We start from the raw sequence: 27,965 nt of genomic DNA on the forward strand, positions 1-27,965 counted from the left end.
GTGGGCATGCAATTGCTGCCCTTCAGGCATAACTTTCCCAAGTTTCAGTGGTTATTGGACTCATGGACTCTGTTGTAGGTCAGGATGTTGCTGGCTGAGAGCTGTGTCCTCACAGCTCGGTGCTGTAAGCACAGGGCAGGCAGGAGCAGCACAGCACAGGCCCAACACCAGTCCAGCTGTGCCCAGCCAAGGTTTGGGGTGCTCAGCCTCCTCCTGGGTCACCTCTTTAGGCTTGCTGAGCTAGTGCTCTCCTACAAGTCCTGCTCCTCTAACATGTGCTCAGGTGACCTTCTGTTTCATATGAATGCAAAGGCAAATGTGTTCTGTGAACCTGTAAAACTGCACCACTTTCACTTAAAAACCTCTTGGCAATCCCTTTATGAAATACTGTGATTTTATAGTTCTGACCATGACAGATCCCACAAGGCCACTGCTTGATTTTGCAAAGCCCCAGCCTGTTGCCTGCACTTTACTCCCAGAGAAGCTCTTTTATATTTGTCCTTCCTGTGAAAATGAAACTCCTCACCCTTGACCTTGGTAGCTTCCTATAGACCTGTTTTTCTCAAATTCTGCTTTTTCTTTCTCTCATGCAATTTTCATCAGTAAGAATAAGCCTTTTGGATCAATTGAACTGCTCAATTTTTCTAGCAAAGGGATTCTTTCCTGTTTTCTTTTGTGTCTCTCCCTTTATTTCAATGGAAATGATATAAATTGACCAAAGCAGGGATGGTACTCCCCACTCCTCTTTCCTCCAATGGATTTTTCAGAGTTGGGGATAAAAAGTAGTGTTAGTTTACAAACAATTTGACTTGCCTGTGAAGATGTGTGTTTTGGCTTTCAGTTCTACCTTTCAGGACTTCAATGACCCCTTTCATGGGGGAAAACCTCCACTTATGTACATTAGGTGAATACTGCGTGAGTTCAGCTTCCAGGATAAAAAGCCCTTCCAGTTATTGAGTTAATCCCTCTCTTTGAGGCACCACTGAGTCCGTGTGCTCAGTATCCCATCAGCAGGGTAACTTGGCTGTGGGATATGGCTCAGCAGCAGGCATTGAGCAGCCAACCCCAGAGCAGCCCCAGCTCTCCTGACCAGGCTCCTGGTGGGGAATGACACAGGGAAAGTTGTGGAACTGGAAGCTGAAGGGCTGTGACTGGGGGAGGCAAAGCAGGTTAAGTCTGCAGCATCAGAGGTGAGGAATCATGGAATCACAGAATGGTTTGGGTTGGAAGGGACCTCAAAGCTCATGCAGTTCCACCTCCTGTGGTGGGCAGGAACACCTTCCACTAGCCCAGGTTGCTCCAAGCCCTGTCCAACCTGGCCTTAAACACTTCCAGGGATGGGGCAGCCACAGCTTCTCTGGGCAACCTGTGCCAGGGCCTCCCCACCCTGTAAGTAAGGAGAGGGTAATAAGGACTTGGAAAATGCAAGCACAGGATCATAAACATCCCTAGGACTGCAACTATAATGTTCTCTATGGCATGAAGTGACAAGCAAAGGGAAGGGAAACACTCCCCACTTCCCACTTCTCAGCACGTGAAGAGCCCAAGGGGTCTCTGGAGAAAAGGCTCCCAGACCAGCACAGCTCTGGTGATGGCTAACCATGTTCCAGTGCATGCTGGGTTGCTAATGAGCTGCATCATCTAATTGCTCCTCTAATTTTGAGGAGCCATAGTGATTCAAGCAGAAGGGAGTGCTGGGACAAGGGGCTTTACAGAGAAAACTGTGGGATTAAAGGACAGAGACCAAACATGTCCAGGTAAGTAATTACCATTAATAGTTAAAAATGTTATCAGTTGGTGACAGAGCAAGAAAGTGGGCACAGGTAGTAGCTGAGTCTCCTGCTGTTTCTGAAGGACTAGACAGGGATGAGGATGAAGACCCTGTAAAAGGAAGGGAGCCTCCATGAAAAAGTGCAGAGGAAGCAGTGCCAGCAAGGGCAACTGCAGCTGGTGATGGGCAAGGAGAGGCAGAGGGGGACTGCTTCTTTTATCTTTTCAAAGCAAATCTGAGAGTTTACATCTTTCACTGTGCCCCGAGAATTTTTTCTGGATAATAGTTCTCCAACTTTCTAAATGTTTTTGCAATTTTAATGATATTTTTAAGGTCAAACCAAGCAACAAGTGAACAGCATCAGGCTTCTTGAAGTCAAGCACATGAATGCTGTAAATGACAAAGCTAAGAGAATGACGGAGGATGACTATGAAAACAAGTTGAAATGTCAGGTTTACCACACAAGATGGTACAATACAAAGTGGGGCTACTATTCATTCAATTAAAGCCAACTGTTTTTTTCACATATTCTCTGAAAATCTTTTGTCTGCTCGCAGTGCTGCTCTCAAGAGGACCCCTCTTGACTAAGGTATCTTTCACTGAATAGGTTTGTACCCAAAAAAGCCCACTCCTTTTCCTTCAGTGAAGAAAATAGCATGAATCATGTTTTTCCAAGGTTAATTTTTTTTATTTCTATAGGCAGGAAGAGAGTGCTTCTCAGTACTACTACAGTTGACTAAAATAAACTACTGGCTACTCATCAGGTCAAAGGATGCCTGTGAGTAGCATTCAATCAAATGAGGGGATACAGGCCTAAATATCACCCATGTCATGAAATAATGAAGGTATTTCCTAGCACAAAAAATCCTTCTCGATACCATTAGAAGTAACAGAAAAATGCATCTGACATTAAAGATTTGTTCCCAAGTCCTGAGATCTGCATGTTGCTGTACCAAAACCCAATCTCTTGAATTCCTAATCATGCAAAGCTTTTTCCAGAAAAAAAAAAGTATAATACATGAAGAATGATGATAGAAGAATTGATGATAGAAGAATGATAATTAGAACTTCTCAGATTTAAAGGCTGTGCAAAGATCTTGCCTTAGATCCACATGATATGGATTTAGATGACAGTGTCTGAGCTGTGAACTGGAGGCAAGGCCAGACATCCCTGGTATTGACAGGAGTGTCTGTGCTCGTGACTGGACTTGGATAATCCACAGCAGGTAACAGGCAGTCTGCAAAACTGAGAGTGGCAAATGTATTGCCACTATTGGAACAGGAAGTGCAAGGAGCTGGGAAATACCTTTACTTACTTTGCAAATCTGAATTTGGAATGAACCGTCACTGGAATCATGGAGTAAATCAGGCTATCCTGATCTGGTTTTGATCTTACACGTGATTTTATATCAAAAACCATGCTGGTACTAGTGGGAATGATGTCCCTTGTCCACTGATGTTTCAGTGTTTCAGAGCAGGCTCTAGTGCCCAATCCTCTGAGAGACAGGTATTACAAATAGGCTGCCACCAACACCCAAAGCAGGTGCACAGAGGAAAGCACTAAAATTCCCAGGAGAAGAACTACCAGGGAAAGAAAATCTCATTTTCTGATTTCTGTTTACAGCCTGAAATAGGCTGTCTGCTGGGAGCAGCAGTTCTTTGGGAAAACAGTGATTATGAGGACTATGGTTGTGTTTACTTCCCGGCAGTGTTGCAGCACACTACGTATACTGAGGGTATTTTTAGTTGCAGATTCTGCCTGGCAGAAACTCACTGGAATTAATCACATGTAGCAAATTAAACAAAAGCAAAAAAGCTGGTGGGCTTAGGGGGACCTGCAGCAGCTGAACATTTTATTGCCCTTTATAAGCAAACGTCCTCAAGTTGCAGGGAAGGGGAAGGGTGAAGGCAAAGGGCAGTGGTGGGTTTTGTAACCAGGATCAAACAACCTACATATTTATCTGCAGTTTGTAGACTGGAGCAGGCTGAGGAATCTGTCTATATTCATGTTACAGTCAGAATTAAAGCTCTTCTGCAGTGAAATTGTGGAATTTGGTCCACCAACACATCAGCTGTCCTCTGGCAAGTCCTTTGCAGGTGATGAGCTGCTGTGTGCCCCTGCTCCAGTCCCAGGGAGGAGGGTGCTGCAGAAAGGGCCTTGATTTGAAGCCGTGGGAGGACACTGGGGGCACTTGGTGTGTTCAGCTGGAGCAGAGGAGACTGAGGGGAGACCTCAGTGCAGTTCCAACTGCCTGGGCAGGGGCAGAGGAGGGGCAGGGACTGAGCTCTGCTCTGGGGGGACCAGGGACAGCACCCAGGGAATGGCTGGAGCTGTGTCAGGGCAGGCTCAGGTTGGATCTCAGGCAAAGGTTCTTCCCCCAGAGGCTGGTTGGGCACTGCCCAGGCTCCCCAGGGCAGTGGGCACAGCCCCAAGGCTGCCAGAGCTCCAGGAGGGTTTGGATGATCCTCTGGGGCACAGGGGGTGACTGTTGGGGATGGGCCTGTGCAGGGCCAGGGGTTGGACTGGATGATCCTTGTGGGTTCCTTCCAACTCAGCATATCCTGTGATTCTGTAAGGCCCCCAGTGGTGAGCAGGACATTCACCAGCTGTGGACTGGCATTGCCATCCACAGACATTTCAAGTAGTCTGAATCTAATGTGGATTTGCAGCATGGGAGGAAAGGTATAAGAGTCAGGAACTCACGATGGTTTGGGCACAGCTCAGATGGATGCAAATACCCTCACCCCATATTCTTGTGGGCTGGTGAAATGGCTCCTGAACATCACCTTCTGCAGCACATCCTTCTGTTTTTGAAGAGGTTGCCTAGAACATTCTTGCAGAAATACACCTTGTTTCCATTGTTGCCTTTGGTGGACATGGAAGTGTATCAGTCCTGGTAACTCTCTCTCCAAAACCACAGAAATAGTAAAATTAATCTCTGGTCAATGATTAGTGTTAAGTTATAAGGAGCTAACTCAGCTCAGCCCAGAACTAAGCCCAGAACTTACAATAGAATTATGGCAATTAGCATTTGTGGGAAGGAACACATCACTGCTTTAAATGAAAACTATTCTACCATTAGCTCAAAGTAGCTTGTAAAAGCTTTCACTATGACTAAGATCTGCAGTAATGTTGGAGATCATTCACTCAAAGATTGTGCTGTAATGCCTATTTATGGATTTAGCATTTTAAGGTTTTTGTGAAGTAAAGAAGCAGGGATGAAGTGGATTCCCTCGCATCTTTATGCCTTGGGAAGACAGCACGTGCCTGCTCAGGAATTAAACTAGGAATTGCATATTGAATTGAGAATACACATGTAAGGAGTTAAGGAGAACTGAATGCTGAGCTCAGATCCACCACTCCAGAGGCATAAACAGAGCATGCTACAGTCACTCTGTCTTGAGCAGAAGACAACACTCACTGCTGGCATCCCACTGCAGCATTCCAGAGCCTCTCACAGGGTGGCTGCCTACCTCCCAAGAGTGGGGAAAGAGAGACAAAAGGTGGTCTTAGGTGAGAGATGTCCAAAATGTGTTTTGTATTCTTCCAAGAGGGAAATAAATCAGTGATTGTTTTATTACTGTGAACTGAAAGATGGGCTGGTGGAGGTGCAGCTTACACAAGGCTCCACAACCCAAAGATGCACCGAGTTCAGACCCATGTGTCTTTTCTGGAATGATGCAAAAAGGATTACGAAGGTAATATCCTTCCTCGGGCAGGTTTTGATTGGGTTTTTTTCTGGCAAGAGAGATCTTTTCTAATAAATAACTGTTCTTTCGTATGAGCCAGCCATTGTCAGTGTCCAGAGGACACAAAATAGATCCTATCTGCCCAAAACAGCTCACAGACATCAACTATCATTTTGTTTTCTTTACTGGGTAAAAGGAGGAAAATGGCTTTGAAATTAGATGTTGAACCCCTTCCAGAATTGCAATATAAGATACCAAATCAATCATTGTTCAAACAGTTACCTCCTACTCTACAAGCTCCTACTACCACAAAAATTGGTTGTTGCCAACTGAGCTGAGTGAATAATTTGCAGTTTCATATTTGTTAGAGGAATTTTTCCTTTTCCTCTTTTCGTTATTTGTCCACAAGCAGATTGATTTCCTTTTAACATTTCCTTTCCAGACACACATGTTGTAATCACTCTGCAAGTAACTCCTGCCATAAATCATTTGGGAGTGCTTTGTTGGGAGAAGTCTTCAAACATTCGTCCCAGTTCCATTCCCTGTATGTATGAACTTGCATGATGTATCTGTTTCTGTGAACAAAACATCAAAAGAGCCGGTTTTGAGTATTCTCCCCGAGAACAATCCTGCTTCTGAACACAGAAAATTCATGCAGAAACCACATTTCACTGAACATTATTTAAGACTTGGGGAACACACTCATGGAGATGCCTGCAGTTCACGTGCATCTGTAAATTTCCATTCTAACTCGAAGATCAGCTTTCCAACCCTACAGAGAACATTATTTTACCACTTTGTGACTCAAGTCTGCTCCTCGCCAGAGCTTTTGTCTCATCCCGTCATTACAATTTCTGTCTCATAAAACATCCCTTGTGAGAGATGAGGCTTTCAATGGCAGATGAAGTGGTTGGGTTCCAAATTATGACTGAAATGATGCACAATTTCACCATTTAAAAATTACCTCATTCCCAGAAATATTGGCAGGATTCTCCTGGTTATTGTTACACTTGAATGAAAAACAAGGGTGTATCTAAACCCGAGCTGAAGAGTCCGACCTGGACCATGCTGGAGTCAGTGCAAAGCTCTCATTTCTCCATTTTTTTAGATGGAGGAAACTGCCCTTCTCAGACTATAAAAGACTGTCTTTTAAGATAAAAGTTTAAAAGAATGATTGCACTGTTCAGGAAGATTCAGGGGTTGTTACCATGTGCCCTCTCACAAAGAAAAGCATTGGAGTGACTCTGACAACATGGAAAAGGAGGTAAAAGTCAACTCAGGCACCAAGTGCCGTCGTACTCCAGAGTATGAATTTCAATCCCAAGCCTCACAGTTGGCCTGAAATGTTTGCTTTGAAGGCATTTGTAAAATACAGGCCTTGCCTCTGGGTGGTGTGCAGGGGAAACGCTCTGCTGGTATTTCAGCTACTGTAAATGGCTGCTGCAGCTGCCAGCCCAGAACTCTGTGATGGTTGTAGGAAAATGGAAATGGAAAAGTCATGAAATTCATAGATTATGATGCTTGTGACCATAAATGGGACACGGATGGGCATCTCTTCCATTGTCTCTTGCTGTCCACTATGAAAACAGGAAAACCTTGAAAAACAGTTAAAAAGAAATCCACATAGAAATACTGAGAACTGCCAGTTAAAACCCAACTAACGTTTTTTAAAACATGAATTTTGCAAAAGGGAGTTTTATTTTGTTCTCTAACTTCTTCTGAAATGATTTTTAAACCTGTCAGTGCAGAAAAGACTTTGTGCACCGTGTTCATGTCCTTAACCAGCACCATCTGAGCCAAAGTGAAATTTTAACTCTCAGCGTTCACAAACAACTCCTTGGATAACGTAGTTTGTGAGAGAAACAAGTTGTTGATGTTAAGCATCAAAGTTCCCTGAACCCAACTTTCAAACAAGCAGTTTGAGGCTTGTTCCCCAGCCTGGATGCTGGATCCAGCCCAGCCACAGGAGCTCCCGCAGGAGTCACAGCTGCCTTCCCAACATCTGCAGAACCCAGACGAGCCGTGAGAGCACTGGCTGTAGCACAGAGTAAAATCACTGTGAGACATTCAAATGAGATAATTATATCATGTTAATTTGCATCTCATTTTGGTGATGTAGTTGCATGATGCCAACCCAGTAACTGGAAATGAATAGAGCGCAGCTCGTGCCCTGTCATGTCACACTGCTGGCCTTTCAGAGCCAGGAGTTCTTAACGCCGTACTCAGAAACCAAGTCCCTCAAGACAAGAAAATTATTATGAAGCTGAACAACAATAATTTACACTTAGAAAAGCTCCCTTCTTTTTCTTCCACCTGGAGCAGAACAGGGAGCTCTTAGATAGTTTTCTTGTATGCTGAAGTGAAATTTTACTCTCTGGCAACAGCAAATAAATCCATGTTTCTGTTGAGTTACTTGACCAGTGTGGTGGTGTGACCATGCTCTAGGAAGACCTGTGTAAATGGCTGCTGCTCTAGGAATATCCACACTCTAGGAAGGCCTGTGCATGCTTCTCAGAGCAGGCAATAGTGCAGTGTGTGAGTTTAAAGGCTGATGCCCTGCTTTGGAGCAGTGGCACAGCAATTCCTATGCCAAGTGCTGTGTACAGTATTCCCCTTCCTGCCAGATATAGATCTCAAACATAACAGAATCTTTAAGTTAGTTTTATTTACAGTTTACGCTGAATCACATAAAATGTGACCAACTCAGAGGCACAGCATATTTCTTTGCACTTTTCATCATTTGCTTGTATTTTTTTCCCAGTGCCTACGTGATGTGACTTCACATTTGGTACGGTGATGCCAATGGGGTTTTAGGGCAGAGAAATGGGGATGTGCTGGCATAAAACAAATCTAAAAAATGAAATCTTTGTAAGAAGATACATTCTTGCCATGCATTTCCTGTAATTACTATAGAAACATACAATACTATACATGAGAAAGGAAGGTTGCTATACTGAAAAAACCCAAATGCTAGCCTGCCTGTTTTTAAATCTGCATATTCAAGTTCACTGACATCACTGAAAGGGCAGCAGTCCAAAATATAAATCACTTGAGCTCCAGAAGCCAGGTTGCCACCCCAAGCTGCCTGAAACCACAGTGCAGGTTTGAATAGCAGCGCTCTGTGCAGATCCACACCCGTCTACCTACAGCAGAATGAAATACTTGTTCAACTCCACCACGCTGTGCTCTGCTCCACTGGTGTAAAATGGCACAAAATGAGGTACAACATGTACTCTTATTCTAGAGAGCAGGTATAATCTCTGTAATTATACCACAACTGCACAGCAAATGTCGTGTAAATACAGAGCGACGGCATGTTCCTACAGCTTACTTGTTAATTATGCTGTGCTACTAACGAGTTCAAAGATAAATTATCATAGCACTTGCAGGATTTAGGTGCTTGCCAGGCTGGGCCATAATGGAATTCATACTATTAAAGGCTTGCTTTTGTTGATTTTCCAGTGGGATGGGGAATGGAAACGACTCACCTCTCATGCCCAAAGGCTTAAGTGTATATTTTGTCCTGGTACAGCAGAGGCAGCTACCATACAAAGTAACATGGCACAATTAGGAAATCTGGGCAATAAACAAAAAAAAAATAATTTATCTTAATAAATCACTTTTCAAATTCCATTTAATAATCATCCTAAGCAGATATTGTGTTTAAAATCACTGGTATTGCATGCAATAGAACTGATACGGGTTTCCTGGCCCAATATTTAATCTTGCAGAGGCTAAAAACAAGAGGAAAACGTCATTTCACCAGTGTCACTGACAAAACTGTTGATTGCAGTGAGGGCAGGGCTCCACCCAGGCAGCTTGCCTGGAAATGCGCTCTTGAAATAGCTTATTTTATATGATATCAGAAATAGATCACCATGTCAGGCCAGCTCACAGCCCATGCTTGCTCTCCTCTGAGCTGCACTGCAGAATTCTGGACTACAACTTGTAACTTTTAATAGGTATTTTAATAGTATTCAATAAAATTAAATTAGCCTCTCTATAAACATTGCTCTTCCCCAAAGTCAAGCTTCTCTTTAAGTTACGACTCTGCAGTGGTTGTTTGGTTGGCCATTTATTCTGACTTTTACAACCTGTGTTGGATCACCTTGGGCTTTATTTGAAATTGTTTTTTTCAATTTCATTATTTTCATATTGATTTTCTACCTGAAAGGTGATGTTGATGTTTCTGACCCGTTTTTTCGTACTGAAGTTGTTGAGCTAAAAACGACTCGTGTCTATTGCAAGGAAGATGTTGGTCTTCAGGGACTGAAGAATCAGTACAAGCAGAGACAAAACAGCCAACTATTATTTTGTGTAGCTTATAGAAAGCTGAAGCATGGAATAAAAACCCACTGAAATTGGCTGTGCATAAATGTGGATGAAAAGAGCAACCCCAGGGCAGGGAAGTGACAGCTGGGGACAAACCAGCCCAACAGACAGGCAGGAGGAGGTGGAAGCAAAGAGCCGGCTGCGTTGGTCGTGCTCACCGTATCTGTGCATGGGACAGGAAAACAAGGATCCACTCACAGCATCTTCAGGAGATTTAGGAGACAGCTTTGTGGGTGAAATGACTTCTTGGCTACAGAGGAAATTCTGGAATTACTGCCCGTGGGAGGGACAAGCAATTTCCTAGTGAAAGAGATGGATAGGGCAGGTGGGTCAAGGAGGGCACTGGGAAAGCAAAGAGCAGTTAACTTATTTGAAACGACAGAGAAGCAGGAAACAAAAGGAGGCTGAAGAGACTGCTAAGGATAAAAGCCATAAATTAGATAAAATTATTTTACTTTATCATCCTAACTGCATTGGTCGAGCCCAGAAAGCAGGAATGTTATGGATGTGAGCCATAAGATCATCAGAACCTGGTTCAAAGCTTTAGTTCTCAGTTACGATAGAAAAGGACGTATCTGAAATGCCACTTCTGTCATGGAGAAATAAGGGACAAATTTAAATCCAGTCAGTCCAGGCTGGCCCATGGTGTGACCTCTGCTGAAGTTGAGACAGCAGATGGGAATGAAAAAAAGCAGTGATCATACTGTTCACAGAAAGTGGGAAATAAACTGATGGCATGAGCTTGAAAGACTCTAAACCCCCCTGCTTTAGGACACTGTCCTTGATCAGACAGCTACACCTTCATAGAGAAATGCCACGAGATTCTGGTTTGGATAGAAGACAAGTCTGTCCAGGAATGGCAGGAAAATCCATGTTTGTGGTAGAGATTCCTTAATGGTCAAGTGTGGAGGTAGTAGGGAAAAACAGCAGGAGAGCTATGGGGAGGCACAGAAGGGATGAGGATGTTTCAGTCTGTTTTGAAAGAGCACACAGAAAGGACAGAGTGTGACATACAAAAGTAAGAATGTATTTCAGCAGGAGGATACCTGGCAATGCTCGGGGCAGAGTTAAAGGTTAAGGACGAGAGGAAGGGAAGGGACAAGAACTGGCTTAGGGGAGCCAAGCAGGACCCAGAATGGGATCAGGTCACTGTAGCTGTGTGTGACATGTTGGAGTATTTTATTATCCAGTGTGCTCTTAACTGTGAGGGTAACACTGGCAACAATTCCTAAACTAAAGCATATTCTGACTGAAGATCCTTGGATCTTTAGTGGGAAAGTAACTTCAGATAAAGAATGATTGTTGGTTTTAGGGGTTTATGTTTGTGTAACATACATTGGCTTTAAAGAAAAGGGAGCTGTACACTTCTAGCACTGGGAACCAGGCAGACTAATTGAGGCTCCTTGGCCCAGCTGCAGCAGCTGATGGGATCCTCTGAAGATGGAGTCCTGGTTCACATGGAATCACCTTGTTTTCTTTCACTCATCTCACCCCCTTCTCAATCTACCCTGTATCCTGAAGAACTGTTTGTAAGTACTCCTAGAAAACAGACATCTGCCAAAGACAAAGAGAATGTAAATGATCTTTCTTCACTCCCAGGGTCTGATCTCGTTCTTCCTGAAATCTGCAGTGATTTCCACTGTCTTTGGTGGTACCAGGCCTGGTTCAACCAGCCCACATGTAAGCTTGAAATTCCCCTAATGAAAAAGGCTTAAGTGTACTGAATGGGGGACATACTCATTAATAACTATTTAGGAGAACATGGTTCCCTTGAAAGGCTAATTATCTTGAGAGCTACCCATTCAAAAAAAGTCTAATCAATAGGAGAACAAATTAAAAATGAAGAATCTCTCATAAAACCAGACAGTGGAATACTGCATTCAAGAGGACATTCACCAATTAAAAGAAATGTCAACAACTCAAGTGGCAGGAACTTCAAAAGGGAATTTTTTTCCTCATTTTCATATGCATTCTTCATGAGCAACATCAAGAAGTGTAACATGCTAATAGCTAATAACACTCAGGATAAGATTCACTAATTTACTAACTGAATAACTTAATGCATATCAAAGGCATGATTTTCTCATTTGATTCTTATTTTAGATCTAACACTAAGCGGGGTATTATCAAGCAGATAAAACTGCACAGATTACAAGTCATCACTGAAACAGTCATTTTAGAATTAAGATTGCTTTTTTCCGTTGGATGTCTCCTTTAGGTTTAAGGAATCACATACCTCTTACCCTCATTATAACTCAGATTTAAGGAAAAGAAATCGGGAAAGTATCTTTGTGGAAATGTGATGTTTTTCTAAAAACAGAGTGCTTTGCAGAGACACACTTGTTATGATGTTAAGCTCCAAAAATGTCCCAGGTAAGCCAGTACCACCATGGTTGGGAGGTGACCTGAGGTTCAGAAGACAGAGTCCTGAGCTGAAGCAGGGATGGCACGTGGATGATTGGTGTGCCCTGGCTGCCCTGGCATGCAGGACTCTCCCTCCTGTTCCTGTGAATGGTGAGAAGTTGGTGTGATGTCAATGAAGAACAAAAGACAAAAATGTTCAATTTTTTTTTTAATTATGAAAGAACTTTTGTATACTCCAAAATGATGCACTGGATGTTGAAAAATAAAACCATTTCTTGTTTAATGTGATTCTTAAAAGCCTATTTACAGAATTCCAGTAAATTTCAACAATGTTTTGCCTTTGCTGCTATTGCAAGCTATGTAGCCCACTACCCTCTGCTCAAACCCTTTAAGAACAGGCCACCAGTTAAGGTACCAAACACAACTAAATTAATAGTTCACACACCAGTAAACAGGAAGGAAACACCTCCTCAGCTGGCTTGTTTTCTCACAGCAAACTCCTCGCCAGCAGGGCACAGCACTGCAGTGTGAGACACACAGACACACTCCTATCACCTTCCTCTCCTCACAGCCCAACAACAACCATCACGTGTTGTGATGCCCCTTTACCAGGGAAGGCCAGGCTGTTGGAACCAATGGCTTTGTGGCAGATGGAGCAACATGTGCAACTGGGAAAAAAACAATCTCATGCTGCCAAAATATTAATAAGGGGCTTTCTCGGAAATATTCTGCCACTGTCACTGTTACATTTAAATCTGCCATGTCAATATGACGTCTTCCAAGGAAAAAGGCTTGGTTCAGTAGGGTTTCTGAGGACAGGGACCTCTCTGCACCTATTTTTTTCGCTCCTGCCAAACCATTTGCTTCCAGTCACAAATTTTCAGCACTGCAGCACCATGTGGGTGCTACTTGTGGTGTCTCTGATGAGAGACAGGAGCGAGCAGGGCTGGTTTGGGCAGGCTGGGCCATGATCCCTACTCACCTGAGGTGGGCAGGGACAGGCTTGGCAGTAAGGACACATAGTGAAATCCAACAGGGAATGGTTTCTTTGGGCTTGTTTGGGGTTTTTTGCACACTGTATCTCCCTCTGTGAATGCCCATGTTCCTTACACAGTGAGAAAAACAATGAGAATTTCCTCTTCTTCTTTTATACCACCAGTATTTTCCATAGCCTTATAATTGTCTTTTATTAATTTTCTTTTAAAAACAAACACTCACGATCCTTTCAAATTCTGCATCTATACAACATCAAAGCATTTCAGTGGATTTTTCAGTCCATTTATATGCCATCTGCCTGGCAGTCAGCAGTGCGGTGGTGGTACTGCAAGCAGTAAAGATGTCCCACATCTCTGCAGTTCTCCTTGTGGTAATTACTGATTCCTGGGGAAACTGAGCCTCAAACACCAAAAAAACTTTCTGTGATGTCCCACTGTTTTGCAGAGGGCACTGGGACCAGTGTGTTTTTAGTTTAAAGAGACAGCCATTGTCACTCCACTGAGGAGGAGCTTAGACTTGTTTTTGACTTCACACTTTTCTACACATTGTGACAAAAAGCTGAATAGTTCTATTTTCCTTTAGGATATTACAAGAGAAAGAACTGGTCTGATACATTTCAGATTAGAGATTCTTCCCTGAGAACAGAGCCTGTTGCCTCATGGTACCACACCAGAAATAATCTCCTTTCCCCCAATACTGTTAGCTGGGGCAATGTATTTTCCAGAATTGCTGAACTACATGGAGAGTTCTCCAACATAGTGCTTCTGGGAATTCAGATTACTCTCCCTCTGTCAGTACTGGGATTAAGAAGTCATGAAGGTAATTTGCATCATAGGGATATTATAATGATTGTTCTGAAATGGAAAAATATCACACATCTGTGTTTGCATTCTCCAGTCTGAGACATACCTTTAGGAAGTCAGTTTCTGATGACATGTTTGGGCAAACGATGCCTTATCTGCATGCTTTTCTTCATGTATCATCCTGATCTGGGAACCTGGATGCCATAACCAGAAAGCTATGTTAATTGTACAGGTTTTTAAATCAGTGTAGTCCAAAACATGTTCCTCAAGACTATCAGCCTGACAAAGTCTGCTCAAGAAGCTGGAGATGTTCTGTATCTGTTGGAGGAATCACATAAAGTGTTTGTAATAAGAACCTCCAACAAAGATCATCTTGGCCTTATGGGTATTACATATTTCTGTTTCCTAAAAATAAAAACCACCAAGTGTATGAACTGGTACTGTAAACACAAGCACAAGTAAAAGAATTCTTCTGTTTCTGGACTCCTCCTCCCCCTCGATTTGGGCAGTCAGCAAAAATACTTTTTCAGTATTGAGTTACAGTAGAGAGTTGTTGACCCTGGTGTAATTGAGAGAAAAGACAAAGTCAAGTCAATGGGGTTTGCTTCAGCTTGTGACATTTCAAATAAAGCTTCTAAATTTGTTTGTATCATTAAAGTGAAAGCATAGAGAAAACATGTGTTACAAGAATACGAGCTTCACCCTAAAGTAATTTTTATGGAAATGCTCACAGTTAGTTAGTGTTATTTGCTTCTAATTTGGGCTTCATTCTCCATACTCTACGTTAACAAACTTAGACCACTTAATGCCAAGTGCCTTACACATTTCTCTTCAATTAAATTTCTCCAAAGAATCACATTTCATGAGCATTTGCCAGTACAAAAAGCACACTCAGAAATCCTGGGTAAAATCCAGGCTCTCCTGCAGTAACCAGTAAAATTCTCATTGAAGACTGAGTTCTGCCCTACAGATCTTTGCTACATATGGGAAATAAAAAATTATCTTGTCACTTATGCTCTAAGTTCTTCAGTACACTGTTCTAAGAGCTTAGCTCTGAGTGAGCTCCACGCTAGCACTTACCAATTCCCTTACCAGATGAAAACAACGTTGTCTGGTTTCAAGTATGTTTGTAATTGTTGGAATATGCAGCAGAGACCAGTTTAGACAAGCTTCCAACCTGTGGATGGAGGTAGGCACTCAGTTTAACAATCTGGAGTTTTACTAGAGTTTGAGCACAGGATTGCCTGCACTAGGCTCTAGGAGAGACGTAAACCATTAGGGCTTAACTGTTCAGTAATAAATTATAGGTGAATAGAACATGACAGTGGGATGAAAATTAAGATTTTAAACAATCTTTGTGATAGAAGACGAGGTGTAACAATTTACCTGTATTTAATTCTGAGCTATTTTTCATCTGTGTGAGATGTTGAAGTGGGCTAGTTCTGCCATTCTTCCTCTGACACAGGTTTTTTGCACCGTTTTCTCTTCCATAACTGAAACATGCAGAGCTCTGGGGTTTGATGTTTGAGAAAAAAATAAATCAGGGCTGCTCTAAGCTGACACTGGTCAGCAAGGGCAAGAGGAGGAGGGTTTGAGCTGGTGCCCCTTCCTGTCACAGCTCTGCAGGACGTCGCTGTCCTGCAGCTGAGGAAGGGCAGAGGTTGGCTGAGGGCTCACCTTCAGTGCAAAGTTACTTTCCTAATGGGTATTTTTTTTGCAGCCACTAAGATGTTACCTAGTTACCAGCAAATCATAGCCTGGTAACTGCTCAGAGAATCTGGGGTTTATTTATGACAAAGTAAGTGACCCTGGATAAGCCAGACTGGGGACATTTGGTCTGCCCAACAACAGGGTGAGACTCACACAAAATTTATTTGAAGTGTTAAGGGGAAAACTGCAGTATGAAATTAATTACGATTAGTCTTGACAACACTAATTCTATTTAAAATCTGTTGAACTGGTTTAAAATTAAACGTCAGGTTCCCTCCAGCTGAAACCCAGCCTGACGCTGTCGAAGCCTGCGTCGTCCATCCCATGCTGGATTTTCTCATTTGGGAGGAAGATTGCTATTAATAGACCAGAAGTGGGGTATAAAAAAAAAAAAGGAAACAGTGAGATTACCCAGTTCTGCAAATGTTTGTTTATTCGCTTGCTTCAGTTTTGCCCAAAGTTTAGTTTCCTGACAGGGCTTAATCCTCCCCTTCTGTGGCTCTGGACCATCCATCCCTCCTGTCTCCCCCAGTGCTGGCTAAGCGGGGTTGCTAAGCGACATGTTCTTCTCCTCTGTACTTTAGCAGAGAGGAACAGATCAAAGACACCCACAGTCCTGAATTATTTTATAAATGAATTTAAAGAGACACTCTCCTGTGCAGTATTATGTGGGGGGAGAACAAAAGTTACTGGCTATACTGAGAGTATCTGGAGAATTAAACTGATGTCTTCTGGAAAATAAGAATGCTCTCATAAATGAGAGTTGTGTAGTATTTACCTTTTTTTTTTTTTTTCTTTTTCAGAGCTAGACTACAAATTTTTTTCTGTTAATTAATGTTTCTAGTTTTCTAGTTTCATGGCAGTCAAGACATTGAACGCAGGCCAGGCTGCATGTGTGTACAATGTTCAGAAGTCAGAGTTTCTGTCATTCAGTGACAAGCTTGCAGGGTTTTAAATCTTTTCATCTCTTGCAAAAGAGTTACCATTATTGAAAAATACTTAATTCTTTAATTTTTAAATATTTTCCTGATTGATGTCAGGCAAGAAAGTCACAGGGTGAAGTTCAAGTGATATATCTGTAAAAGAACGAATGAAGATTAGGAAGTAATCTGTGTAGATCAGGCAGAAAACATACGACACCAACACCTCAGACCTTGCTGAAAGAATGAAAACCAAATGAATAACCTGTAATTACAAAACCTGGGAATACGCAAGTTTAAACATTACCTCTTACGAGACAAGCACTTTCCTGGCATGAGTTCAGCTCTGGTGCTCTGTGCAGGCTGGGAGGTTTGTAGGAGCATGCTGGCAGCTGAGGCAGGCGTTTGCTGAAACAGAAAAGGGCAGAATTATGTGCCCTCGGATCGACTCGCTTTCAAATACCATCAATGTCGTAAAAGGAAAAAACCAGCACTTGGTAACAAAGTGCAAGAATTTTTCAGGACTTTTATTTCCAAAGACGCCATGGCTGGCACAGCCTTCAGAAGAAGGAGAGGCACACAAAAAACACACTTGAAGCATTACTCAGGCAAGCAGAACAGAGCGTTTATGTAGAAAGCAAAACTCCCGGGTCAGATGGCTGCAAATAATTGGATGCAAAACTCTTCCCATGTGCAAATCTCATTGTTCCATACCAGCCACTTGAGCAGCACAAACAAACCACAGAATCACAGAATATGCTGAGTTGGAAGGGACCCACAAGGATCATTGAGTCTGATTCCTGGCCCTGCACAGGCCCATCCCCAAGAGTCACACCCCAGAGGATCATCCAAACCCTCCTGGAGCTCTGGCAGCCTTGGGGCTGTGCCCACTGCCCTGGGGAGCCTGGGCAGTGCCCAACCAGCCTCTGGAGGAAGAACCTTTTGCTGAGATCCAACCTAACCCTGCCCTGACACAGGCCATTCCCTCTTGAGGAGGGGAAGAGGAGGGGTAGACATTGATCTCTTCTCTGGGGACCAGTGACGGGATCCAAGGGAATGGAAGGTGGGAGGTGTATGGAGAGGATCTCACTCTTCCCCGTGTGTCTGGTCACAGAATGGAGGGATCCCCTTGCTCTTGCCCTAGGCCAGTGACCTCACATCAAATTGAGGGTAGATTAGTGAAACCTAATACTCTCTAGGACTATAAAGAGATTACTCTCACATAAATCTTCACTGAAAAAAATAAATCAGCATTAGTATTTATTTACATGCATTTTATTTTTCAATGAGAAAACAAGCCTCCCTTTTTTTCCTGCATCAATAAAAGTCTCTTCAAAATTCTGATTGCTTAGATTTGGCATGTAAAATCCACTGTACTACAGGTAACTTAAGCACGTATTTTAGAACAGGGCTCTGCCAGCTTTTCCATTTCTAGATATCAATTACACAGGCAAGATATGTGCTTTACTCTCGCTGACAGAGTGTTTTATGTATAAACATCTTGACCAGCACTATGTTGTCAGTGCATAGCAGATTCAGTGTGTTTTGGCTGAATTTCTGAAGGGGAAAACTGTGATTTGCACTCTAAATATTTTTTCTGGAGAATGGATTCCTCAACGCACTATGAGCATCTTGTACAGAACATAAGTAAACATTTGGGAAGGAATTTCATGCTTATGGCAGGTACTGACTTGCCAGCCTTGAAACTGAGCTCCCTGGGACCCAGGGCACGAGCACAGCTCTGGCTCTCTGAGCTCCACAGGCCAACTGAGTTCCCACCACTCCTACTGCACTGGTCAGGGAAGAACTATCGAATCCTAGAATGCATTGGTTTGGAAGGGACCTTAAAAATCAGCTAGGACCATCCCCCTGCCATGAGCAGGGACACCTTCCACTAGCCCAGGTTACTCCAAGCCCCGTCCAACCTGGCCTTGGACACTTGCAGGGATGGGGCAGCCACAACTTCTCTGGGCAACCTGTGCCAGGGCCTCACCACCCTCACAGCCAAGAATTTCTTCCTAACATCTAACCTAAACCTGCTCTCTGTCAGTTTGAAGCCATTTCCCCCCTTGTCCTGTCACCCCAGGCCCTTATAAATAGTCTCTCTCCATCTTTCTTGTTGGCTCCTTTCAGGTACTGGAAGGCCACAATTAGGTCACTCTGAATCTTACTGTTCTCCAGGCTGAACAATCCCAATTCTCTCACCTTTCCTCACAGCAGAGTTGCTCCATCCCTCTGATCATCTTGGTGGCCTCCTCCAGACTGGCTCCAACAGGTCCATGTCCTTCCTGTGCAGGGCACACAGCAGGACCTGCATTTCTGGCAAGTTTATTCAAACTGAGCATGCTGTGTTTGGGAACGCAGTTTGATCAAGCTGGCACTTTACCTCAAAGGTAAAATGTTCTGAAGTGGTGGTGGTGTAAAAATTTGAGTTAATTTGTATAAATATTGGTAGAATTTTGGTTAATGAATGTAAGTAATTTGTAATTGCTGCTCCTCTTTCCTAATTTCCAGAATGCTGCAAGAGCCCCTGCTGCAGCTGGGCAGCTGGATCCCCGATGTGAGCAGCCAGGTCAAGGTTTGGGTCTAGGAATAGGAGATGATGCTTTTGACATGTGTGAGGGCAGTGAAGGCCTTTGAGAACATTAATAACATTACTTCACATTTCTACAGTACTTTCCCTGCGCCTGCTTAAAGCTCAACATAGACTATGAGTAATTAGTGATCTGGATGTCTCTGAAATGATCGTCATCAGCATTTAAATCATCACTAAAATACAATTAGCAGCCCTTTGAATGGAACACTGTCATTCCAAGCAGTCTAATTGGTGGCTCATGGGCCAGTTCTGGACAACAAGAGGATTGTCTGCTTCTCCTCTCCTCTAACTGCACCAGCCCAAGGAGCACCCTGTCACAGGAGTGGCAGCCGTGCCCATGGGATGGACATGGAGAGCCACTATGTGACAGGAAAGGTACAAAGTATCCCTTGTGTCCAGCCCACTGCTTTGAGAAGTCTGGATTTGGTGGACCTCATTTCAGCCTGTGTGCTGATTCAAGCAGGCACAGTCCCACAACTTTACACTTTGCAATTCAAATCCATTTATTTTTTTTATACTTGGATTTTAGACTGTGCAGCAAGAGCTGCAGGGATGAAAAAAGGGCAGTTCATGATAAGACAAATAACTGAGCAATCCACATCTCTGGGTGATGTGCTGGCAGACCAGGCTGGCGTGTGTTTGGGCAAGAGGAAGAATTCAGTTGCTGTAGCAGACTGATAGTAAAGGTCTAGCTTGCATGGTGTTCCCAAACCTGGCATCCCTACTGCACATTTAGGTAGCTAAATCTGTCACTTCCATGCCTGAGATGCTTGTGTTAATTGCATAAACATCAACAAAAATGACATGGTTTTAAGGTGTTGGAAGTGTAAATAGCTGCTCTTCTGAAATGGCCACAGTTAATGTATTTTAGCGCAGATGTGCTCTCATGATACCACTTGCAAATGCATCTTATCTGTTATAGGATCTAGCTGTAGCATTCTATTAGTATCTGTTATAGTAGCTAGCTGTAGTACTCTATTAGTATCTGTTTGTAATACTACTGATGCTCCTGCAAAAAGCACTGTAGAATGTACTTTAAATACTGGCTTTTTGTACGTCTCACACAACTATGCATCCCTCCACGGGAACAGCACGCTACTGTTCCAGGTTTTCGAAGGACCAGTGCTACTGCTCCCCACCAGCTCCCGTTGCCTGCTTCATAATGCCCTTATTATTTATGCTTTTTCTCTTGAAAACTCAAGTTTAGAACTGAAAATTTTCACGCTTTTGTTTCTTACAGCTAATCAAAGGCAGCGAGTGGCCCTGATGTAATCTGTGTGGTGTGTGCCGCAGCTGAGCATCCACTGCTGTGAAAGCGCTGCTTGTTCTCTGAAAGGAGGAATTCTTTCAGCCGTCACGGCCCCCTCCTCTGCCTGCCTGCTTTTCCCAGGCACTCCCAGGACTCACTCCCAGTCTTTTTCTTGCCCTAAAAGTGTTCTGGAGCAACACAGTCATTTACCCCACAGTTGCCCAAGGCTGAACTCCTGACGGCTTGGCCTCTATGGATGATCAAAAGTTTCAAGCTTGAGCGTAGCAGTGGCTCTACTAAGGTGTGACATCTTTTTAATCATCTTTTCTTTGGATTGGTAGTCCAATAGTAGCCCACTCATCTCCACGTGGGCACCACAGCAGGCTATCAGTGTTCTTTTCTCTTCCTCTGCTGTTCATGTAGTAAGTGACGTGCTTTCACGTATGTCCTGTCTACAAAAGATGTCAGTGTTGGCCTGGCATGTTTTACTATGATTTGAGTGGCCTAAAGAAATTACTTGGAAAGCAGCAGATGCCTTCAGAAAAGAGGGAAAGAGGAAAAAAAAATAGACTCAAAGAGAAGAAGAGGAGAAAAAGGAGGCTCAGGAGAGACCTTATTGCTCTCTACAACTATCTGAAAGGAAGTGGGTGTCGGGCTCTTCTTCCAGGTAACAAGCAATAGGTCAAGGGGAAATGGCCTCAAGTTGGACCAAGGATGCTCTGAGTTGGATGTGAGGAAAAATTTCATCAACAAAAGAGTGGTTAAGCTTTGGAACGTGCTCTCCAGGGAAGTGGTGGAGTCATCATCGCTGGAAGTGTTTTAAAAAAACCAAAGCAGATGTGGCACTTGGCGTGTGATTTAGTGGCCTTGGTGGGATTTGGCTGAAGGTTGGACTTGGTGATCTTGAAGGTCTTTTCCAACCTTAGTGATTCTATGATTCTATGATATTAACAAGTCAACTGGCCCAAGGAAATAGAAGTGCAACTCAGAAATGGTTGCAACAAGCAGTATTTAAAACCCACCCAGGAAGATAATGCAGCTCCTCATGATCCTGCTCCTGTGGTGTTCCATCTTCTCTCCCTCTCTCTGCATTCCCCATTCCATATAAGAAATGTGCATTGCTGCCCAGTTCATTCAAATACAAGGCTCCCTAAATTAGCTTTTTTCAAGCACATAAAATATGTATCGTCACAGGAGGAACAAGAGACCAGATACTCAAAAATGTGCCGTGGGGTTTGTCACAGCCACAGCTCAGAACAGGTGCTCCAGGCGAGTTGATCACTAGTGTTTCACACAGGTAATTGTTAACAACACCCAGATAACTGTCTGTGGGATAACGGGCAACACACCAAAACCAGGCTATGAGCCATAACAGGAGAAAGTATTACAAGATGCTCACAGCCAAATTAAGATGTCAAAAGAAATTCCCAACTAATATGAAGACACTGAGAAAAGAGTCTTTGTTCCAGCACTGGTGCCTTTGCTTTGCTCCTGCCCCCATGCTGGCCATTTGGATCAACTTCCTTTAAGGGAAGTGTACAGAAAACACATGGAATATGTGAGAACTCAGGAGGATTTAGCAATTTTGGGAAAGAGTAACAGTTCTTAAATACCTGACTGCAATTAACCAAGGGCCAGAAATGTGAGAAAATCTCTGAAGAATTAATCAGGAATCAACAGCAGTTTGTCTTGACAGCAAGGGCGGATGGATGAAATCAAACAGCTCCCCCCAAAATGGCTTCTGAGTAAGAGTGAAAAACATAACGAGGAAGAACGAGCTCTGGATAAATCTACATTTTGTTGAGGAAAATAAAAAAGCAAATGTCAGTAGGAAGGGGAAAAAAAAAAGAAAAAAGCCTGTTTCCTGTCTGGTCATCACTGGGCACACATTTGCCTGCAAGGGCAGGGAGAGTAGAGGTGCCAGGACAGCAGCCCTGGCTTAGAGGGGCAAAGAAGGAGTGGGATTGACTCTTGACTCTCACCAGAAACTAAAAGTCCCTTAGGCCAGCTGGTACAAGAGAATGAAACAAAAAAACCTCAGTGGACTGCTAAACTGTGTCCAGCTGGGAGTTGGGAAGGGTCTGGAGAACCAGGAGAGGCTGAGGGAGCTGGGGGGGCTCAGCCTGGAGAAAAGGAGGCTCAGGGGGGACCTTCTCACTCTCTACAACCCTCTGACAGGAGGAGGGAGCCAGGTGGGGGTTGGGCTCTGCCCCCAGGGAACAAAGGACAGGACAAAGGGAAATGGCCCCAAGTTACACCAGGGGAGGTTCAGGTTGGGTATTATGGAACATTTCTTCACTGTTAGGGTGGTCAGGCATTGGCACAGGCTGTCCAGGGCAGTGGTAGAATCAACCATCCCTGGAAGTGTTCAAAACACATGTAGATGTGGCACTTAGGGACAGGGTTTAGTGGTGGATTTGACAGTCACTGGTTGGACTGGATGATCTCACAAGGATTTGTGCATCTCCTACAGCTTTTGCTAACAGTCCTCAGAGTTAAACCAGGGGCCTAAACTGGAAGAGATGGAGCTCTTGAGAAGGGTACAAATTCTACATGGCCAATGTCAGAGCAGAGCTGAAAAGCAAATGAAGATGCTGCAAACTGATCCACTGCCAAAGCTCACAGTGGTCAGTGAGGAAGCACAGAGGAATACTCCACTCCCCAGTTCCAGGACCTGCAGAAGCTCCGTGCTTCCACAGAAGAGAGCTGATCTCAGCGAGAAGGTGCAAGTTGTACTCACTAGGTATCAGTGAAAATAGCTCCCTGCAATTTTATGTTATTGTTATGGCATAAATTTTAAATTTTAATTTAAATTTTAAATTCAGTTGAAATGTTAGAGCAGAGGAATGCCTACTGGGTGAGGGCAGAGCAGCTGAAGCTGAAGACTTTCGGCAAAGTCTTCTTTGCAAAGAAAAAGTTTTACAAGAGAAGCTGTGAGAGTTGATATTACCCAGTTGTTATTGAAGGAATCATATTATTTCTTGATGACTAGGAAACAATGCAACTGCTGGCAATAAATGTTTTTAAGCTGACCTACGGGCTTCTGCAATCTTATGTCTTGCAGAAAGCTGAAAAAGGGGTAAGTTCCAGAAACAGACTCAAAGTCCCCAGAGAGCTGATGCTGATGGAGAGACCAATCAGCATTTAAATGACTCAGTGAGGTGATTTGTTTGTCCTAGGAGGAAAATGCTCCATCCTAAGTATCATAGAGATTTTTAAAAAGTTATTGTATGCTTAAGGGAGATGGTGTTTGTTGATATTTTGGAGACATACCTGAATATGGAAATTCTCCTATAAATTTTGTGTGATAGTATATGGTTTAATTGCCACAACCTAAGAGATGAGAAAGGGATGCCTCACATGGTAGTAAATGACACAAAATGATGATAAAAAATCGGAGCGAGACTGCAATGAGTGACAAATTCTGTCCACAACATTTTTTTAAACCTAAGCAATTTTTCTTTCTTCAATTTGTTTTATTTTTGCAACTATTTTTGACTAAGTGGCAGGACTGCCTAAAACTTTGAGCACTGAAGTAGCAACACAGAGAAGCACCCTGCCCACAGGGTGACCTCATAGTCACTTGCAGACTCGGCAGTAAGGAGAGGGCTGGGAGCTCTTCTCCTGCTACAAGAACTGGAAAATTTTGGGGCAGCAGCTCCACAGCAAGACACACCAGGGTGAGAAAGGAGGATAAATATTAAGGGAAATCATGTAAAACAAGTGTTTCCCGTGGATAACACACGTATCTATTACAGCCAGGCAGATGTACCCTTCAGGTCACAGTGGCTGTTCCACAGCCCACGTCCGTGTTCATCTCGCTGTGGGACCGACTTTCGTTAACAAAGGAACCAACTGATAACGTTCAACTCTGCTCTTGCCCTGACATGGTTACTCCTTAGTTCTTCCTAATGACTGTTCAGTTCCTTCCTTCTCCAGAGCCACTCCTAATTCTCTTCTGTTCAGGTTGGATAATGAGTCACTGACTTTAATACCAATCACTATTAACCCTTCCCTTACACAACCAACATCTGGGAACAGTGAAACGTGTTGTGTCTCAGTGTTGAGGGAGAAGATTGATGATTCCTGCAGGCTTTCTGCTGCTGGTTGATGAAAAAACACCTTGTTTGCCTTGTGCCTTTGATTAATTGCTCTCTAAATCTAGTGTAGTCTACCTACTTCACAGAGTAATTTTGTTTTCCATAAATTTCACTTCTTTTCCATTGTCATTGTCTGGTCAAAGTTTTAGTTTGTGTCAAACAACTTCTGGAAGCACCTTGTTTGCCGTTGTGCTTTTCCTCTCTCTTTTCTCTGGGGAGGGAGGGTCATGTTTGTGGCTGGGCAGTTCCACTGAGCCTCCCTGACTCCATGGGAAGAGTCAGGATGGTAACAGCCAGGCTCCTGGTCGCACACATTCTGGGCTAGTTTCCTTCTTAAACAACAACAAAACAAAAAAAACACCCATGAGTAAATTTATTGTCTTTTATTTACGGATGATGTGCCATTCCCAAAAGTACTGAGCCTAAAGATCCTGTGCTATTAACAACAGCAATTGAATTCTTCTTGACTCAGCTACCGATCACTTACAACTTAGGGAATGGCCTGTTTGTGACCAAACTTTGCACTGTTAGAGCACTGAATATGTGTAGGCCTGTCAGACCACCTGCTTTTAGGCACCTTGTGTATGGCAATACTTGCTGTTTTGACCAAATTTTGGTGATTTTGGGGATATTTGGATTTCTAGGTTCTTTCTTCTTGATCCGCTTTCCTTCTATTAGCACTGCTGACGTACTATCATATTTTTTGTGTCCTTCAAAGTGTTCTACAGTGTTTTATTATTTTGATATTATCAAAACACGTCTATTCTGGTAGGAGAATCTAAGAGTTCTAAGGGAATGGTAGTTTGGAAAGAGATCAGGCTATTTACATAGGAAACCACACTCTCAGATTACTGCAAAAACAGATTTTTAAGAAGAAACGTACAATTCTCATGATTACTTCCACAGCTTTTTCAGTATTCTTTATTCCACCATCCTGATGCTGCACCAGTCGGCCTCGGATGCACATCCCTGGCGCCTGCCAGCGAGCCAGCCCACTCCTGCTGCAACAGCTATTCCCTGCTGGGAATATTTACTGTGGGTGCCAATCCAGCCTGACTGAAACCTCATTAACAACACGCTTTTTCCTGATTAATAAAATATTAATGTGAACATACAGCATCAGCAGCTTGACATTTTCTGTAGTTTTCCAACACCTGCACAGCCCAGAACTGCTCAGGCGCTGTGATATCACTGCAATGACAAACTTGCAGGCAACTTCTGATGCTTGGGGACAGTCCTCATCTTGGTCTTTTAAAAAATAATTTCATCTGGTAAAACTGAAGACAGATAATTCCTCACTGCCTGTGCAGCAAAGAGTAGGTCTCTTGCCCAATAATCAATATTTATGCTCATTTATGGGTTTCTTCCCCAACAATTGATACTTATGCTCATTTACCAGTCGTGGCAGCAGTGCAAACAGTCACTTTAAACTTGTCCAAGGTGGAAAGGCCATCAAAATCATTTAGGGAGGTGATTGTCTCTCTCTACTCTGCAGTGGTGTGGCCCCACCTCGAGTCTTGTGTGCAGTTGTAGGTGCCAAAATATAAGAAGGATCTAAAGCTATTAGAGAGCGTCCAAAGGAGGGCAACGAAGATGGTGAAGGGCCTGGAGGGGCCATATGAGGAGCAGTTGAGGGCACTTGGTCTGTTCAGTCTGGAGGAGACAGGTCAGACCTTACCGGGGTCTGCAGTTTCCTCACGTGGGGCAGTGGAGGGGCAGCTCCGACCTCTGCTCTGTGTGAGCAGGAAGAGGACCCAGGAAACGGCTGGAGCTGTGTCAGGACAGGTTTAGGCTGGATATCAGGTAGAGGTTCTTCCCCCAGAAGGTAGTTGGGCACTGACCAGGCTCCCCAGGGCAGTGGGCACAGCCCCAAGGCTGCCAGAGCTCAAGAAGCGTTTGGAAAACGCTCTCAGGAGCAGGGTGGGATTGCTGGGGTGTCTGTGCAGCGCCAGGGGTTGGACTGGATGATCCCTGTGGGTCCCTTCCAGCTCAGGATATTCTACGATCTGGAGGCTTTCCCAGCAGCAGCGAACGCTCAGCGGGCGCGGCCGGGCCAGGCCGGCACATTTACCGGTCACTGCCGGCTCTGTGCGCAGGGGAAGGCGCCGTTCCCAGGCCGGGCGCGGCCCCGCGGCTCCTCGGCCCGACCCGAACCCATGCGGGGGCGCTTCTGCCGCCCCGTCACGACCGAGGATCTCCGAGCAACAGGTGCCCGGGACGCCGCTTCCCCGGGCCGGTCCCGCCGCGGGGCTGAGGGGCCGCCGCTGCCCGGGAACGCCCGGCGGCACGGCCGGATCCCCGCCGCTGCTGCCCCGGCTCCCGTCTCGGGTCCCCCCGCCGCCGCTCCCGCCCCCGGCCCCCTCCCCTTCCCCGCCACTCGCTTCCGCCGCGCTCCCGCGCATGCCCGGGTTATGCAACGGCCGCGGCGGGCGGGCCGGGCCGGGCAGGAGCCGCAGGGCAGGGCAGGGCAGGGGGGCCCTGAGGGGCTGCGGGCACCGGGCACAGGCGGCGGCGCCGAGGCCGCTCCGCTCCCTCCGCCGCGCTCCCGCCGCGGCCCCGCGCGGTGTGTGAGTGGCAGCGGCGCGGCCGCCAAGTCCCGCCCGTTCCGCTCTCGCTGCCGCAGGCGGCGGCAGCGGCGGGTTGGCTTCCTGCGCGCCCGGCCGCTCCCCCGCCCCCCGGCAGTCGGAGCCGCAGCCGCCCGGATCCCCGAGCCATGGCTCTGTGAGCGCAGCACATGGCGGCCGCGGCAGCCATGAGCCCCCCACTAATCCATACAACTCCGCCCTGATCGGCCACCGACGGCAGCCAGCGCTCCCACCCGGCTCCACCGCTCCCACCGCCCGCCCGCCGCCGCCGCGCCGCCCGGCCCGAGCCCAGACCCCGCTGCCGCCGCCGCCGCCACCGCCGGGCCCCTGCTCGCCTGCCCGCCGCCGCCGCCCGGTCCTCACCATGGGAGTGCAGGGATTCCAGGACTACATCGAGAAGCACTGCCCCAGCGCCGTGGTGCCCGTCGAGCTGCAGAAGCTGGCGCGGGGCAGCCTCGTGGGTGGGGGCCGCCAGCGGCCCCCCCAGACCCCGCTGCGCCTCCTCATCGATGCCGACAACTGCCTGCACCGGCTCTACGGCGGCTTCTACACGGACTGGGTGAGCGGTGGGCAGTGGAACCACATGCTGGGCTACCTGGCGGCCCTGGCCAAGGCCTGCTTCAACGGGAACATCGAGCTCTTCGTCTTCTTCAACGGCGCCCTGGAGAAGGCCCGGCTGCACGAGTGGGTGAAGCGCCAGGGCAACGAGCGCCAGACGGCGCAGCAGATCGTCAGCCACGTCCAGAACAAGGGCACCCCGCCGCCCAAGGTCTGGTTCCTGCCGCCCGTCTGCATGGCGCACTGCATCCGCCTGGCCCTCATCCGCTTCCACATCAAGGTGAGGAGGAG

General features: G+C 45.2%; 1 protein-coding gene and 1 long non-coding RNA gene across 6 annotated transcripts in view; one reads left to right on the top strand and one right to left on the bottom strand.

The window, feature by feature from the left end:
- Positions 1–4,324: 4,324 nt before the first annotated feature.
- Positions 4,325–27,590, bottom strand: LOC116792097. Its single transcript, XR_004359000.1, has 7 exons — positions 27,480–27,590; positions 16,894–16,994; positions 15,343–15,466; positions 15,037–15,133; positions 14,063–14,150; positions 8,132–12,298; positions 4,325–7,056 (listed from the first exon to the last, which is right to left on the bottom strand). It is a non-coding gene; the product is annotated as an uncharacterized LOC116792097 (long non-coding RNA).
- Positions 27,161–27,965, top strand: part of FAM120A (family with sequence similarity 120A) — a 52,174-nt gene continuing 51,369 nt past the window's right edge. For 2 of the 5 annotated variants that reach the window (XM_032698728.1, XM_032698731.1), the window contains exon 1: positions 27,163–27,954. In XM_032698728.1, coding sequence (XP_032554619.1) covers positions 27,481–27,954 — 474 coding nt within the window. In that variant the 5' untranslated portion in view covers positions 27,163–27,480. Of the gene's footprint in view, positions 27,955–27,965 lie in introns of all 5 variants that reach the window. The other 3 variants (XM_032698729.1, XM_032698733.1, XM_032698730.1) reach the window with 3 other exon arrangements.

Source organism: Chiroxiphia lanceolata, chromosome 11, assembly GCF_009829145.1.
Source record: "Chiroxiphia lanceolata isolate bChiLan1 chromosome 11, bChiLan1.pri, whole genome shotgun sequence".
In the NCBI taxonomy this organism is placed as follows: domain Eukaryota; kingdom Metazoa; phylum Chordata; class Aves; order Passeriformes; family Pipridae; genus Chiroxiphia; species Chiroxiphia lanceolata.